The sequence below is a fragment of the Rousettus aegyptiacus genome, unplaced genomic scaffold, assembly GCF_014176215.1.
Source record: "Rousettus aegyptiacus isolate mRouAeg1 unplaced genomic scaffold, mRouAeg1.p scaffold_m13_p_10, whole genome shotgun sequence".
Classification (NCBI taxonomy): domain Eukaryota; kingdom Metazoa; phylum Chordata; class Mammalia; order Chiroptera; family Pteropodidae; genus Rousettus; species Rousettus aegyptiacus.
Genome location: NW_023416285.1, coordinates 78,518,199 through 78,536,983, shown reverse-complemented (window position 1 = coordinate 78,536,983; position 18,785 = coordinate 78,518,199). Strand labels below are relative to the sequence as shown.

The window sequence follows — 18,785 nt, the reverse complement described above, 5'->3', positions numbered from 1 at the left end:
TTAGTATCAAGTTAAATAGTTTCTTAAGAAAGCTCATTGATATAACTTATTGAGATTGCATTAAAATTATAAATAAATCTAGGAAGAACTGATATCTTGGTGATGTTGAGACAGCTTAATCAAGGAAAAGGGGCGTATTTTTTAAAATGTGTTTTAGAATGCTTTATTTTATCCTAATGGAGAAATTGGAAACTTTAAAATGTTTATTCCTAAGTGTTTCTTGTTTGTTTGTTTGTTGCTACAGTCATGTACTGCATGACTTTAGTCGATGACAGAATGCATATACGATGGTGGTTTCATTCAATTATAATAGAGATTTTATTGTATTTTTATAGGTTTAGTTATGTTTAGATATATAAATACTAACCATTGTGTTACAATTGCCTAAAATATTCAGTATAGTAACATGTTGTACAGATTTTAGCCTGTAACAATATGCCATATCATATAGCCTAGGTGCGTAGTTGGCTATATCTTGTAGGTTTGTGTAAATACACTCTATGATATTTGCCCGAAGATGCATTTTTTAGCATGTATCCCCATTCTTAAGCAGTGCATTGTATTAAGCAGTGTATTATATTAGGCTTTTCTCATTTTCTATATCTTCTAACCTACTCTGTGTGTGTGTGTGTGTGTGTATGTGTGTGTGTGTGTGTGACTTTTTGTGTTGAATATACTGCTATTTTTCTGAATTCTTAAGTCTGGGTTAGTTTTTTTTTCATTGTCTTTTTAGGGTTCTGCAGGTATACTGACATATCCCTTATAAAGTTAATACAATCCAAATACATAGCTTTTTTTTTTCTTTTCTGAGTCTCATGGAATGTTTATTGTTTTCTCTAGACCAATACATTGTACAGTACATCCAGAGCATTGTTAAATTGTATTGGAAATAAGCAGGAATGAAATCAACATCTTGGCCGCATAAGACATTTCTTGTTTTACTTGCCTACCTTTAATAACAAAAACTCAGTATCATCCACAGATGTGCTTTTGAGGGGCTGTGGGATTCATCAGTATATGCCAAGGGACCAGGGAGGAGGCTCACCTACCTGTGCATTGGGTAATATGCAGACAGCTATTGGTCTCAGCTTAGCACCCTGCAATAACCCATGAATTGGATCCATCCCCTTTATCATGATTTGAGAGCCTCTGGAGAACACTAATTTAGATAATTACTTGCAGTAAAGAGTCTTTGCGGAGGTCCAGGCTTACAAAGGAGAAGTTCCAGCACTCTGTTGGAGCTATAAAAAAAAAAAAATCAGTTGGAGCGTGTAAGTAAGAGAAATAGTTTGACTTTACTTGTGTCACCCCTTTTCCAACACAGCACAGCTTAGAGCTAAGAAAGGAACTTCACAGCCTGTGATTTATACTATGAGGGACAGGAAGAGTATGCGAATGAGTACCCACCTTTCTCAGCTGTTTGGACACTGCCAAAGGGGCTCATTTCTCTCTTGTACCATAAGAATACTGAATCATGAACTATATGACTGGGGTGCCAGAATAGGCAAGAAGAGTGGCAGATAGAATTCTTGGAAGTCATTATAGAGATGTGATTCCTAATTGCATCATATTCCATCAAGAAGCCTACGCTTGAGCTGCTGGGTTCCCCCCTACAGATTCTTCAACTGGTCCCTGGCATTCCCAGTGTTCTGTGTGTTTTACTCGCAATGTCCACTCCACCCTGTGGCCAACTTCCTGTCTATTATCTCATCAGTGGCACAAGCAAGATTGGCAGATGGTTAATGAGTGAGCACACTAAAAAGTCAGCTGAATCAGCTGGCCAGCAAAGACCACAAATTTGAGTTTTAACACTACCTTTAGGAAAACAAGAGAGGCTGTTAGTACTCGGTTTAATGTATTGGGGACCTAGAGAAGGCATACAAACTTAACAATTTTGTCACAAGAGGGAACAATAAGTGTAGAGCAGATATACCCATAGAAACTCTGAGATAGCTTCAGAATCTCTAGCATGGCTCACAGAAACCATCTCTATCCCAGAGGCAGTTAGTTAATAAAGACTGGAGGAGGTGACTGGTACTTCAAATGCGAAGACAGCAATATAAAACTTCAGAGAACATGAAAAAGTAGGGTAACATGGCACCAGGAAAGGAGCCCAATAATCTTTAAGTAACTGAGTCCAAAGATATAGGAATCTGTAATTTATCAGATAAAGAATTCAAAATAACTGTCTTAAGGAAGTTCACTGAGCTACAAGAAAACACAGAAAGATAATTAAACAGAACCAGGAAAACAATATGCAGACAAAATGGGAAGGTTAACTGATGGAAATCATAAAAAATAACCAAATTCTGGAGTTGCTGAATACAATGAATAAAATAAAAAATGCACAGAACAAAGAAAAAAGAATGAAAAAGACTGAAGAAACCCTGTGCGATCTATGGGATATCACCAAAAGACCAATTTGTGAATTATTGGAGTTCCAGTAGAAAAATAGAGAGAAAGAAGTAGAATGTATATTTAAAGAAATAATGGCTGAGACTTCTCAAATATGGGAACTATTTGGATATTCAAATTCATGAAGCTCTTAAGTCACCAAAGAAAATCAACTTAAAGAGATTGTCTCCAAGATACAGTGTAATAAAACTGTCAAAAATACAAAACAAAGAATCTTAAAAGCAACAAGAGAAAAGAAGATTGTAACATGCCAGGTAAGACTATCAGCTGATTCTCAGCAGATTTCTCAGCAGAACCCATCCAGAGAAAATAACCTGCCAACCAAGGATATTTTACGTGGCAAAGCTATCTTACAGGAATGAAGAAAAGTCTCTCCCAGACAAACTGTAGCCCATGGAACTTACCACTAGACTTTCCTTACAAGAAATGCTAAAAGGTGTTCTTCAAGCTTAAATAAAAGAGTGCTAATTAGTAACATGAAAACAATACACAACACACTGATCAAATTCAGAACACCATGTTATGGTGAAGTGTTAACCCCTTAACTTTAGTATAAAGATTAAAGGACGAAGTATTAAAAATAACTATAGCTACAATAATTTGTTAATGAATATGCAATATAAAAAGATAAACTATGACATCATAAACATAAAAGGGGGAGTAAAAGGGTAAAGTTTTTGTATGTAATTGAAGATAATTTGTTTTCAGTGTAAAATAGACTGCTATGTCTCTAAGATATTTGATGTAAGCCTTATGGTCGCCACAAAGTAATAACCTACAGTACAGTCCCAAAAGATAAAGAGAAGGAAATCAAAGCATACCATTATGGAAAATTATCAATTTACAGAGGAACACAGCAAGAGAGGAAGAAATAAACAAGGGAACTACAAAATATCCAGAAAACAATAAGATGACATTAGTAAGTTCTTAGCTATTAATAATTACAAGCATACAAGCTTAATAATACTTTGCATTATTATACTTTGCAAATACTGTGTTTTTTACAAATTGAGGGTTTATGGCAACCATGCATTTAAACATGTCTATTGGTGCCATTTTTTCCAACGGTATTTGCTTACTTAGGGTCTCTGGATCACATTTTGGTAATTATCACAATATTTAAACTTTTCTATTATTAATTTTTCATTGTGACCTATGATCAGTGATCTTTGATGTCACTGTTGTGGTTGTTTGGAGATGCCATGAAGCATACCTATATAAGATGGCAAATTTAATTGATAAATATGTATGTTCTGATTGCTTCACAAACTAGCCTTTTCCTCATCACTCTTCCCTCTCCTTGGGCTTCTGTATTCCCTGAAACACAGAAATATTGAAATTAGGCCAATAATTAATCTTACAATGTTCTCTCAGTGTTCAAGTGACAGGAAGAGTTGACATGTGTCTCACTTTAAATCAGGAGCTGGAAATGATTAAGCTTAATAAGGAAGGCATGTGAAAAGCCAGGATAGGCTGAAAGCTAGGCATCTAACACTAAACAGCCATGTTGTGAATGCAAAGAAAAAGTTTTTGAAGATTAAAAGTACTATTCCAGTGAATACATGAATAAGAAAGTGAAACAGCTTTAATTCTTACATGGAGAAAGTAATAGTAGTCTGGGTAGAAGACCAAACCAGCCACAACTTTCCTCTATGTTAAAGCCTAATCCAGAGAAATGCCCTAATTCTCTTAAATTCTGTGAAGGTTGAAAGAGGTAAGAAAGCTAAAGAAGAAAAATTTGAATCTAGCAGAGCTTAGTTCATGAGGTTTAAGGAAAGAAGCCATAACATACAAGTGCAAGGTGAAGCAGTGATTGCTGATGTAAAAGCTACATCAGCTTATCCAGAGAATCTAAGATAATTGATGAAGATGGCTACATGAAACAACAGATTTTCAATGTATACTGAACAACTTTATATTGCCAGAAGATACCACCTAGGACTTCCTTAGCTAGAGAGGAGGTGTTAATTCTTGTCTTCGAAGTTTCAAAGGACAGGCCGATTCTCTTGTTAGGAGCTAATGTAGCTGGTGACTTTGTTGAAGCCAATGCTTATTTACCATTCAGAAAATCTTAGGGCCTTTAATAATTATGCTAAATATACTTTGCTTGTGTTCTATAAATGAAACAACAAAGTCTAGATGATAGCACGTGTGTTTACAATATGGTTTGTTGAATATTTCAAGCTCATTGTTGAGACTTACTGCTCAGAAAAAAAGATTCCCTTCAAAATATTATTGCTCACTGACAATGCACCTCGTAACACAAGAGTTTTGATGGAGATTTATAATGAGGTTAATGTTGTTTTTATACCTGCTAACACAGCATCCATTCTGCAGTCCATGGATCAAGGAGTAATTTTGACTTTCAAGTGTTATTATTTATAAAATATATTTTGTAAAGCTGTAGCTGCCATAGATAGTGATTCCTCTGATGCCTATGGGCAAAGTAAGTTGAAAACATTCTGTAAAGGTGTCACCATTCTAGATGCCATTAAAAAAATTCATGATCCATGAGAGGAGGTCAAAATATCAGCATTAACAAGAACTTGGAAGAAGTTGATTCCAGTCTTCATGGCTGGCTTTGAGAGGTTGAAGACTTAAGTTGAGGAAGTAACTGAAGATTGGTGGAAATAACAAGAGAACAAGGATTATAAGTGGAGCCTGATTAGGTGTGACTAAATTGCTGCAATTTTATGATAAAACTTTAACAAATGAGGATTTTTTTTTTAATGGATGAGCAAAGAAAGTGGTTTCTTGAGATGGAAACTACTCCTGGAGAAGATGGTGTGAAGGTTGTTGAACAAAATATTTAGAATATTACATAAAGTTAGTTGATAAAGCAGCCACAGGGCTTGATAGGACTGACTCTAATTTTGAAAGAAATTCTACTGTGGGTAAGATGCTGCCCAAGAGCATCACAGTTTCTACAGAGTAATTATTCATTAAAGGAATTCATTAAAGGATGTGGCAAACTCCATTGTTGCCTAGTTTTAAAACATTACCCGAGGCACCCCAACCTTTAGAAATTACTATCCTGATCAGTCAGCAGCCAACAACATAGAAACAAGACCCTCTGCCAGCTCTTCAATATCTCAGGTGATGATCAGCATTTTTTAGCAATGAAATATTTTTAAATTAAGCAATATACATTGTTTTTAAAGACATAATGCTATTGCACACTTAGTAGACTACAGTATAGCGTAAACAAAACTTTTATATAAACTGGGAAACCAGAAAATTTGTGTGACTCACTTTATTGAGATATTTGCTTTATTGTGGTAATCTGGAACTGAATCCTTATTATCCCAAGATATGCCTATGCTCTAAATATAAATGAATTGAATTCTTCACTCAAAGACACAGAATGACTGGATAGATAAAAAGATAAATACCCAACTGTATGCTGCCTATAAGAGAATCATTTAGTTTTAAAGAGAGCCATAAGCTTAAAGTGAAAGAATGGAAAAAGATATTCCATGCAAATAGAAACTAAAAGAGAGCAGGAGTAGCTATATTTATATAAGCCGAAATAAACTAAGCCCCAAAACAGTTATGAGACAAAGAAGGTCATTCATTATATAATGATAAAGGTCTCAGTTCATCAGGAAGATAGAACGGTAGTAAATATATATACATCCAACATCAAAGCACTTAAATATATTTAGCAATTGCTAACAGAGAAATAAACAGCAATACAGTAGTAATAGGAGACTTTAATACTGCACTTTTTACAGTGAATAGATTATGCAGACAGAAAATAAACAAGGATTGAAATTGAACCAAATGTTAGAACAATAGTCTCATTGGACATATACAGAACATTTGTTTAACAGCAGCAAAATAATTTTCTTCTCAAGCACACACAGATTATTTTCCAGGATATAGCATAAGTCATAAAATAAATGTTAGCAAATTTAAGAAGATTGAAATCATACCAAGTATCTTTCCAACCAAAATGGTATAAAATTCATGAAATAGAAAATATATATTAAAAAAAAAACAATAATGAGTAAGGAAATTGAGTTGGCAATGAAAAGCTACCACAATAATGAGTAAGGAAATTGAGTCAGCAATGAAAAAAAACCACCACCAACACCCACCCCTCAACAAACACACAACAGATGCTTTCATTGGTGAATTCTACCAAAGAAGAATTAGTGCCAATTCTTCTGAAACTCTTCCAAAAAACTGAAGAGAAGGAAATACTCCCAAGCTTATTTTATGAGTCCAGCATTGCCCTATACTGAAGGGAGATAAGGACACTAAAAGAAAAACACAACAGATTAGTGTAATTGATTAATATAGGTGCAAAAATTCTCTAGAAAATACTAGCAAACCAAATTCAACAGCACATCGAAAGGATCATATACCACAGTCAAGCGGGACTTATCCTTGTGTTGCAACAATGGTTTAACAGATATAAATCGATCAATGCGGTACATTATACAAATAGAATGAAAGGTAAAAATCATATGATTACTGCAGTAGATGCAGAAAAACATTTGACAAAACACGCCTTTTATGTTAAAAACTCTCAACAAATGGTTTTAGAGGGAACATACCTTAAATAATAAATACTATATGTGACAAGCCCATAACTAACATCACTCTCAGTGGTGAAAAGGTTGAATACTCTTCTTCCAAAATCAAGAACAAACAAAGGGGTCCACTCTCACCACTCCTATTCAATATGGTGCTGGAAGTCTTAGCCAGAGCTATCAGGCAAAAAAAGTAAGAGACATCAGAATTGGAACAAGGAATTAAAAATTATCTTTGTTTGCATATTATGTAATTTTATATATAGAAAGTCCTAAAGACGCCACTGTTACTATTAATGAATTTAGTAAAATTTTAGGATCCAAAATCAAAATACAAAAATCAGTTGCATTTCTATACACTAACAATGACATAGCTGAAAAAGAAAGAAACTAAACAATTAGATTTGCAATAGAATCAAAACAATAAAATACTTAGGAAGATATTTAACCAAGGAAGTGAAAATTTTGTACACTAAAACCTACAAGATCCCAATGAAAGAAATTTAAGACAGAAACAAATGGAAAGATATCCCATGTTTATGTATTAGAAGGATGGATATTGTTAAAATGTCCAAACTACTAAATATCATATATAGATCCAATGCCATCTGCATCAAAATTCCAGTGACATTTTTAAAGGGATATAAAAGCTATTCTAAAATTTGTATAAAACCACAAAAGACCCTGGATAGTCAAAGCAATCTTAAGAAAGAACAAAGCCAAAGGCATCAACTTCCTGATTTCAAATTATACTACAAAACCACAGTAATCAAAACAGTATGCTACTCAGATAAAAATAAATACATAGATCAAGGGAACAGAATTAAGAGCTAATAAATAAAGTTTTGCATATATAATCAACTAATATTTGATAAGGAAGTTAAGAATACTCAATGGGGAAAGGTTTTCTCTTTAATAAATGGTGTTGGGAAAACTGAATAACCACATGAAGTGCAATATAATTGGAACTCATGTAACATACCTTATAAAAATTAACTCAAAATTGATTAAAGACTTAAACATAAAACCTATACCCATAAAACTTCTAAATGAAAACATAGGGAAAGCTCTTTGATACTGGTCTTGGCAATAATTGTTTTGAATATGAAATCAATAGCACAAGCAACAAAAGAAAAAGTGGGACTACAAACTTAAAAGTTTCTGCAAAACAACAATCAGCAAAATAAAAAGACAGCCTATGAAATGGGAGAAAATATTTGCAAAGAGTTTTTCTGATAGAGGATTAGCAGCCAAAATTTACAAAGAACTCATACAACTAATTCCCTAGGGAAAAAACAAACAATTCATTTTAAAAATGGGTAGAGAAACTGAATAGACATTTTTCCACAGAAGACATACAAAAGGCCAATAGGTACATGAAAAGTTGCTCAACTTTACTAATCATTAGGGAAAAGTACATCAAAACTACAATGAGATATCACCTCATACCTGTTAGAATGGCTATTATATAAAAGACAAGTAAAACGAGCGTTGGAGAGAGGATGTGGAGAAAAGGGAATCCTGGTGCACTGCTGTGGGAATGTAGTGCATCACTATGGAAAACAGTATAGAGGTTTGTCAAAAAATTAAAAATAGGATACTGTATGATCCAGCAATCTTACCTCTGGAAAATAAGTAGTATCTCCTTTTTTTGTTGCAGATTTTTTACTGTATATAAATGCCTGTTCCTTAACATAGCTTTTAAATCTTGTCAGTTTACATCCCATTCTGATTGCTTCCTTATCTTTCCAGTATGACTGCGTAATTTTCCTACTGCTTGTAATGCCTTCTTCTAGCTCTCCTATTTCTTATTTTATCTGTTGAAATCATCCCCTTGAGCTAAAGCTATGATTTCCTCTGAATGTTCAAAGGGAAGGAATTAGCAAGCATTTCTACTTTGAACTGAAATATGGATGAAAATCTCCCTACAAGGCTTAAGTCTTCTTGAATTTCCTAGTGCTTGTTTTTCTGTTATCAACAGGTGCTCAGTAAATGGTTAAAATAAATGGGGAAATGGCTTTGGGAGAGGGGAAGGCAAAAGGAGCCTAAAATCCTTGAGTCCCTTCTCTCCCTGATTTAGGTTCCTCTAATCTTTTAAATCATTAAATGTTTATCCTATAGGGGAGAAAAAACCTTAGCAAAGGGATGCATACATTTATTAGACAAAAAAAAATTTTTGTTAGGTGATACAAACAAACTTTATTTAACACTTCATGAAGTGAACAGTTTCCTTTTGGGGAACTGCAAAATGAGGCAGAGAGCAGGAAGCTTTCATAGGATAAAAAAGAACAAGGAAGTGAAAAATAGAAATTGTTTGAATGACTGGAGCCACATAGTCAACCTTGTTTGTGGTGAGAAGACCCAGAGTTGGCATGATGTTTAGGGACTGGGTGACTGGATATAATGCATTCCTGGTCAAGTGGAGCACTTACGGGGACACTAAGATTAAGTTTTGGGTTGCTGGTGTCGCACCCAATGCATAAGTGGCTCCATCTTGAGTCTTGAAATGAAAATGATATGTACTTCTGGGTATATAGCCCAAAGAAATGAGAACAAGATCTTGAAAACATATCTGCACTCTGGTGTTTTTTGCAGCATTATTCACAAGAGCCAAGATATGGACACAACCTAAGTGTCACAGAAGATGGTAAAGAAAGTGTGGTACACACACACACACACACACACGGATACTATTTCAGCCATGAGTAAGAAGGAAATTTGCCATTAGTGACAAATGGATGGACGTTGAGATCATTATGCTAAGTGAAATAACTAAGACAGAGAAAAATCAATAATGTATAATATCACTTATATGTAGAAGCTAAAAAAGCCACATTAATAGAAATCCAGAGTGGAATGATTGCAAAGACAGGGATTGGGAAATGGGGAGATGATAGTCAAAGGGTACAAACTTCCAGTTAGAAGATGAATAAGTTTTGGGGATCAAATGTACAAAGTGGTGTTTATACAGTTGGCCCTCTGTTTCTATAGGTTTCACATCTGCATATTCAACAAATCATGGATTAAAAATTATTTTTAAAAAATCCCAGAAAATTCCAAAAGACAGAACTAGAATTTGCCATGTGTTGAGCACTGTGCTGAATCCATGTGTATGAAGTGATATGTAGGCATACCCTCATGCAGCCTATATGCAAATACTATGCCATTTTTTATAAGGGACTTGAGCATCCACAGATTTTGGTATCTGTGGGGTTCCTGCAACCATCCCCTGTGGATACCAAGGGAGGAGGAATGGCTGTAGTTAATAAACTGTGTTATATATTTGAGGTTGCTAAGAGTAGATCTTAAATGTTTTCACCATGAAAAGAAATATTAATTATGGAACACGGTGGAGTTGTTAGCTAATGCTATGGCAGTAACTATTTTGCAATACATAAGTATCAAATCAATACATTGTATACCTTAAATTTATGCAAAGTTGTCTGTCAATTTATCTCCATAAAGCTAGAAAAAATAAATAGTGGAAATAGTAGACAATTTTGCTTTGTTTCTGACTAGTAAAAATGCCTATAGTATTTCCCCAATAAGTAAGATCCCATGGATTTTAAGATTGCTATCTTTCTGTCTAATCTACCTACCTATCTATTATCTATCATCTATCTATTCATCATCCTCATTCACACACAGATATATTATCATGTAGAAAAATTTACCCATTCTTATTTTCCCATGTTTTTATTAGAGTTGGTGTTAAATTCTGTCAAAGACTTTTTCAACATTTATGGAGATAATCATATTGTTTTTTCTCTAGACTTAATACTATGATGAATTATACTAATAAGTTTTCTAATATTGACTTATCCTTTTACATTTCTTGTTATCAGCTCCTCTTAGTCATTCTTTATTATTTTCATAATGTCATGTTGTAGTCAGTTCCTAATACTTCATTCATGATTTTCGTATTATATTAATAAATATCGGTTTATGATTTTTGTGCTATCATCAGTAGTAAGTATCAATGTTTTAAATTTTCCATGAAAGAAATTTGGAAATGTTATTTCTATTTCTAGACTCTGAAACAATTTTTGTAGCATTTGGCTATCTAGCTTCTAAAGATTTGCTAGAATTTCCTATAAAATCATTTGGATCTGGTGGTTTTTTGATGGAATAGTTTATGAATAATTTTCTCTATTTACTATATGGAAATCGGTCAGTTTAAACTTTCTCTCTCTGCTAAGGTAAATTTTGGTAAATCTTTTTTTTTTATAAATTACTTTATTGAAGTTTTGAAACTTATTTGCATAGTAGTATACAAAGTAGTGTCTTATTTTTTAAAAATGTTCTATCAATAGTCACATTTTCCTTTTCTATTTATTCTTTTACGTAGTTGTGCTTTTATTAATTTCTCGATTAATCAGCTGGTGAATTTTTTGTTGTTGATTTGTTTCAAAGAATCATTATTTTGTTTTATTTTTATCATTTATTTTTTTTCTTTTCCTTATTAATTTCTGCCTTTTATCTTTAGTGTTTCCTTTCTTATATTATATTTTGGTGTACTTTTTTCCCTAGTGTTTTGAGTTTGAATTTATTTGTATTTGTGTTGATATTTTTAGGGCTATGAGTTTTCCACTGATCAGTGCTATAATTGTCTCCTATACATTATGATATACATTGTTCTCATTATCATTACTTTTCAGACATTCTATTAGGTCTCTATTCACTCAAGAATTATTCAATAATATCTTAATGGAATGTCCTTTTTTAGTTTTGTTTTTACAGTCTAATTTTATTGAGTTGTGATCAGAGTATCGTTTATAATATGTCCACTTTATATAACCTACTTTTTAATGTCTTACTATATAACCAATTTTTTGTTATATTTTTCATGTGCACTTAAAAAGAAGGTATGTTTTCTATTGCCTGATTGTGGTCAGGGTTAGTCAGGATGTATTTCAAATATAGCCAAAAGTTCTACTTTATTAAGTTGTTTGATTTTATTAATATCATCATTTATTTTTTGGTTCACCTGATGTGTCAAACTGTTTTATATATGTGATCATTATGTTACTTATTACATATATATTCCTTAATTTTATATCTTCATTGTGGAATGTAAGGTTTTAGCATTATAGAGTCCTTTGTCTAGTTTAATGCTGTTTTGGCTTAATATTTTTTTAGTTTTAGGGTTGCAAATTTACTTTGTTATTGTTTCTATTTTTGTGGCAAATATTTGTTCATCGATTTTTTACCTTTTTGAATCACTGCATTTATGGTGTGTCAATTATATATAGCATAATGTTCGTTGCTTTTTGAACCAATTTGAAAATTCTCTTAATGTGCAAGTTATACCTGTATCTAAATTTTAGATGCAAAGGAATCAGTTGGAGGGCTAGTTAAAACACATTGCTGACATTACTCCCAAAGGTTTTGATTCAGTAGGCTGGAGTGGGGACTGCGAATTTGCATTACTAACACGTTTGATTATTGATGTGATAATGATGCTACTGATTGTGGGATCATTCTTTTTGAACCCCTGACCTAGAATTAGTGTTGCAGAAGAGAAAGTTTATACTAGATTGATTTTTCTGTCAAGTAACATTTTTTATGCCTGAATGCATGTTGTAATATTTTTCTTTAATATTGTAGTTCAAAATTTTTATTGAGTTGTGATAGAGTGTTTAATTTTTTTTGTTGTAAATGTAACCATTTTAACATTACATTTATTTTAAGTGATAAATATTGATATTTTGGACAGAGGGATTGGTTTTGTATAGTTTCTCTCACAATCACCTATTCTAGATGTTTGCATTTTCCATTAAAAAATCAAGTAGTAGTATAATAATTTATATCTTGATTTTTAAGGTCTTTATCAAAACAGTTATACTGAAAGGTAATGTTTGTTAAGATAATGCTTTTCATTATCTTACTCTCTGCTATATGAAAAAAAATACTCTTCTGAGAGGAATTTAAAATTTATCCCTGACACATGTTAAAAAAAAATACATGAAATCATATACATGAATTATTTGGGGGTCTCCTAATATATATCTATAAAGATGGAAAATTCTTTTTTTTTCTAGAACTATATTGTCTATGCAAAATGTACTAAAACCTGTTTGTAAATATAAAAATATTATGACTTTGGATTATAGATGTATAGTTTTATTTTAGTAATTTGTACATTTTTTTGTAATTGAAAATTGCAAAAGACTTGAATTAAATATTTTATCATACATATTGTACATAATTTTATGTTAAGATGTTTTAATTTAAACTTTATCTTCCAGATTTTGGAATCTCTTTTTAAGGTAAGTTCAATATATTGCATTTTAAGCCTACTAAAATTTAATTCAGAAATATAAGTAAAGGAGGAAATTTCTAAGTTTTGAGAAAGTAAATAAAAGTTTCAAACATGCTTCTATATGTATTTTAAAAATTTATGTTTCAGTCGTATGTTACATTAGCTCTATTCCGAACCCTAGGATAAATGATGTTTGGTTCAGTACTAATATTTGATATATGAAAAATTTCTCCCTCTGTCTCTCTCTTTCTATCTCTCTCTCACACACACCCCCCCCACACACCCACACACACATGTGCATGCGTACGTGGACCATTTTACTGCAGAAATTTAACTTGTCAATAACTATTTTTTTCGTTCCTCCCCGTCTTTTTTTTTTAAAGTGGTTTCAGCAACAGGTCAATCAGATGGAAGAGGTAAATATAACATTTCTTAATTACATTAGTTGTTCTCATTTGTAACCCAATTTGAAGTATAAGTTAAAATTTTTTGAATAACCATTGGTTATAATCTTGATTTAGATAGAGAAGGAATGAATGGGTAGAATAAAAGTGTCTCAGAGATTTACACACTACATTCCTGCATATATCAAGTATATTCAGAGTTTGGCAATAGGAAATTGAACACTAGAAATTTAATTATTATTCTTTCTTGAATTTACATAAAAGAATAAGTGAAAAGAGAAAACTTAACTTAAAAATTCCCCTATATTTAAAAAATCATGGATAATATAATATATGCTTACTCATAAAATTATATATTGGTATTCTTTAAATTTAACATTATTTTAATGATTTTTAAAAATACTTTTTGATTTTCCACCAGTTTGAAAAACTACTGGCCTTTCTCTTTAGGGTCTTTAATTCTATTTTGGAAAAGACTTTACATGTGCTGTTAATATAGCAGAATGATTTTCAGGGTCACTTCGGTGATTCATAGAATTATTTTAGTTCTTCCTTGGCTATGCTTATGGTTTAGTCCAATTAAACACTCTTGAAGCCCAGACACTTTACATTAAATAGGTTTATTTACTAGGAATATAAATTAAAGAGTAAAGATAGAAATACTGTCTCCTAGCACCTCTGGCCCCAGAGTAGACTTTCACGGTTTTATATTTGTTTTAAGATGGATATGGGTGATATTGGAAGAGTACTGGTAGTTCTTCTTTGATTATGGTAGATTGGTCATTATCTTTCTGAAGTACTAGGATTGGGGTGAAGTCTATTCTTTCCCTTTCCTCTTGTAAAATAGTACTTTGCAACTTGGGCAGTCTTGCTTACCTTCTAGCTTCTTATTTTTATGTATGACCTCTCTTTATTCTATTTTATTCATGGATTTTCCCACTCTCTTCTTTATACACTGAGTTGTGTCAGTGTGTAAGACTCATCCAAAACCTTGACCTTTTGGTTCCTTGACCCTCTCATCTCTGAAGATCTAGTGTCCTTCTCTATCTCTGGCCCCACCTCCAGTCATACTCTGGACCTTCACATTAACCAAATTGCTTTATTTTAAAAATTACTAATTCAGGCAGCTCATTCTTGAACTAGAAATTTCTATCTTTTTCATTATTACTTTAAATACTGTGCTGGTCATGCTCTGATTTCATTAGGACCACCAATTCATTTATTTCTCGATCTTCTTTTAGTCTTTTTACTCTTCTTTCTTTTTAGCTTGGAGACTATTTAATTCATCACAGTAAGTTTCTAAACTTCCTAATCTCCTTTATCCCTTCCTTTTTTCATTCTCCTATCTAACAAAACTTAACCCTGAATAAATGCAATTATTTACTCTTTAGGCCTATAGCTTAGGTGTGAAACATTGCTGAAGAAAGTGACACAATATGTCAGATACAATTACTCCAAATACTGCCTGGCGGTTCTATTGCATCTGAAATTAATTTCAACTCTTTTCAGCTATCACCTCAAACTTACCCATTTAGTCCCATTTTCACATTCACTATCAGCCAATCACTTGAAATGCTTGAAATACAAGCTACTGATTAAAATTCCTTCAATACCTGCTACCAAATAAAACTTATTTACATCCATACTCATTTTATTTTTCTTTTCTTCTGTTAATCAGAGTATATTGTTCCTTCTATGTAAAACTCATTCTTTTAGCTGATTCTGATCTCATCTCAACTTTTCAAGAAATTTGGTTAATCATTCTTTCTAGTATATTAAACTTTTTCTATTTGACTGTGCCCTTTCTTTCATTTTTTAAATGTGCTCATGTCTCTAATTTAATGCCACCTTTCCCTTCAGTTATAGGCCTATGTCTCTTTTGTCCTTCATAACAAATTTTTAAAAACTTTTGTATGTAAATTTACTCATGCAAGAGAAATATTTATTAGGTTATTATTGGGAAATAATGGCAACAACCAAGATTTATAAAAGGGAAGAGAGAAAACCCTGCAGGTAGTTTAGAAATGATGAAACTGTTTGAATTTTTCTTGAAAAGTGTTAATCAACTGGTAAACTGGCCCTTACTGAAAAGGTTAAATTGGGAATTCTCTCCTTGAAAGAGCCAACTGGGATATTGAATAATATTGGAGTTGTTAATGTGTTATCTATAAAACCTTAACAATTTAGTTGAGGACCATGCTTTACAGGTCAGAGCTAAATTTTTTGCTGTAGATTTACCACATAATTTGTTCTTACTGCCAAAACATTTCTCAGCTTATCCAGATAAGATTCTGTCCTGACAACAATGAAAACATACTGTATGGCTCTCTGCAATTTATATGTTGATAAATTAAATTAAATAGCAATTTTCTTTACCTTAGCCATAGTTAACATTATTCATCACTTCCTTTTTTTTTTTTTTTTTTTTTGGTGTGGGGGGAAGTTTACTTTCTGTTTTTATTTTTTAACTATAGTTGGCATACAACATTATATTAGTTTCAGGTATACAACACAGTGATTGGTGTTGGTAAGGTTGATGGAGACTCAGATATGGTGGCTACCTGTGTCTGCACGCTGGAAGTGGGGAAGGGCTTAGCAAAGAAACAATAGCTTCTGCCAGCACTTCTGTCTGAGAGAGTGCTGCCCCTTTAGCTCTTGCCCTGAAGCCAGACAATTTGGTTCCTCCTCATATGTCCCTGGCGCTTTTGGAGCTGCTGCCCAGTGCTGGAGCTCAGAACGAGTTAGTTCATCAGTGAGTAAATTCGTGAGTGGGCCCTCTAAGATAACCTGAGACTCTCCTAACCTTTAATTTCACTCAGCCTTATTCTTAGAACACTATTTCTCTGGCCTTTGCAAATGATACTCTTTTGGCTATTTTACCTCTTTGAATATTTCCTTTTTAGAATCACCTTCTTTACCTAACCATTAAATGTCAAAGTGCCTCAAGATTTCATCCTACACCTTTTTTTTTTCTTTTTTACTTCAAACTTTTCCTCTAGGCAATCTCATCCAGGGTTCCCCCCGCCCCCACTCAAGTCTTACCTTTATGCTGGTAATTTGGAAATATACATATCTTGCTCAAAACCATTTTATGAACTCCAGATATGTGTATAATTACTTCCTAGAATATTTTGTCTCAAACCCAATGGGTCAAAATCAATTTTTTTTAGTGCTAAATTCATACCTCTTCCAGTGTTTTCTATCTCAATGTGTGGTCGTGAAATCTATCCAATTAAGTAAACCAGAGATATGGTAATTTATCTTGACAACTCTATTCCATCTATCTTTAATATTCAACCAGTCCCTGATTCCTTTTTGTTTTATGTTCTAAATAGCTGTCAAATGTGTGTACTACTCTATCCCTTCTGCATATACTTTTGTGCCTATAACCATCATCTCTAGTATAAATCTTGATTTATGCATTCATATTTATCAGGAGGAATCTTCAGTATACCACTAAACTTCTGATCTGAAATTCCAAGTTTTTCAGCATTTAAACTCATAATTATTTGGTATTTTCTTAATTTGCTGTATCTGATACATTGTCAAGGTGTTTGTATTATATTCTGCCTTACAAGAAGTGTTTCTTAATGTATGATTAATAGGCCAAGTTTAAATATCACCTAAGATTCCTGTTACAAATGCACATTTGAGAGCTCCAAATTATACTTACTGAATGAAAGTTTATTTGTGTGTGCGTGCGTGTGCATGTGCGTGTGCGTGTGCGTGTGTGTGCGCGCGTGTGTGTGTGTGTGTGTGTGTGTGTGGAGGGGGTTAGGAATCTGCTCCATTAACAGACTCCCTTGGAAGATTATTATGCACACTAACATTTGAGAATATTGGAATAATCTTGTGATTATTACTGATACATTTTATTGTCACTACGTGCTGGCAAGATTAATGCCTGTGGTGTTGTTGCACTAAGAGATATGTGTTGAAATTTTCAAAATGAATGGTGAGCTGCACTAGAGAAAAGCAGGATAAGCATGTAGCTTACATGCTTCAGAGTTGTGCTGCGATCTAAGCCCAGTAGGTCTCTTTAATGAAATCTTATAGCTGATAATCCCACTGTCTAGTCCATATTCCCTTAGTTCTGTGACATATCTCTTCTCACAGAAAAGACATGTTCAAATATAATCCATTTTGGGAAATATACTGTAGGGTCTAATCAAGAAACAAAAATAACAGTAATCTGAATAGCGAAAATTTTAACATAGAGAATTATTATGACAGAAGAATACCAACTACAGAGGTAAAGACAACCCTAAAGAATACAGGGATAAAGATATAGGGAGCAGCCTCCACCTCTAAGATTGAAGCAGAGCACTCAAGGAAGGAACATATCTGAGTACCCACATCCTTTCTTTCCTCCTAACCCAGGGCTAAGTTCCAGATCTTTTGAAGAAGTAGCAGGTGTCACTATTGGATGGCAAAAACTTTGCTGAGAGTGGTGTCAGAAGCACGGATCTCCCTTGATTTTTCTTCTTGAAACTATAATGAGTTGAACACATACATCCCAACCAACAACACCCAACCCACTCACAAGCACTTCTGAGAGATTTGTGCATCAGAACATTTGAAGACTAAATTACCATTATTGCTTAGGTGGAGAAATAGTTCATCAAACACCATGAACAAACAAAGTGACGAAGCAGCTCACATGAAAAATGAAAAAAATCTACAGAAAATAAGCTTAGAGATATAGAAGCATGTGATTCAAATGACAGAGAATTCAAGGTTGCACTTCTGAGAAAACTCAACAAGATGGAAAAAAATTCTGATTGACAGTTCAAAGAACTAGAAACAAAATCAAGGATTAACAGGAATACTATAGCAAGATGATTGAAACTCTAAAAAAGAACCAAATAGAACTTTAGGAGATGAAGAACTCACTAAAAGAGGTAAGGAATGAATTAGCAAGCTTAGGAAATAGAGCTGACCAGATGTAAATAAGAATTAGTAATATTGGAGATAATATCTGGAAATGACTCAGATGGAAGAAGAGAGAGCCTTGAGAATGAAAAACAAACGTCTATAAGAACTTTAGGACACCATCAGAAAGAGCAATATAAGATTAATGATTTTACTAGAATGAGAAGAAAGGAAGAAAAGAACAGAGAACCTATTTAAACAATCAATGAGAACTTCTTAAACTATGGAAAGATA

The 18,785-nt window shown here is 33.1% G+C and overlaps 1 protein-coding gene across 1 annotated transcript in view; it reads left to right on the top strand.

The window, feature by feature from the left end:
* Window positions 1-18,785, top strand: part of CCDC7 (coiled-coil domain containing 7) — a 98,546-nt gene that overhangs the window by 17,927 nt on the left and 61,834 nt on the right. The window contains 2 exon segments of the mRNA XM_036228055.1: window positions 13,202-13,222; window positions 13,599-13,631. Of these exon segments, the coding sequence (XP_036083948.1) occupies window positions 13,202-13,222; window positions 13,599-13,631 (54 nt within the window).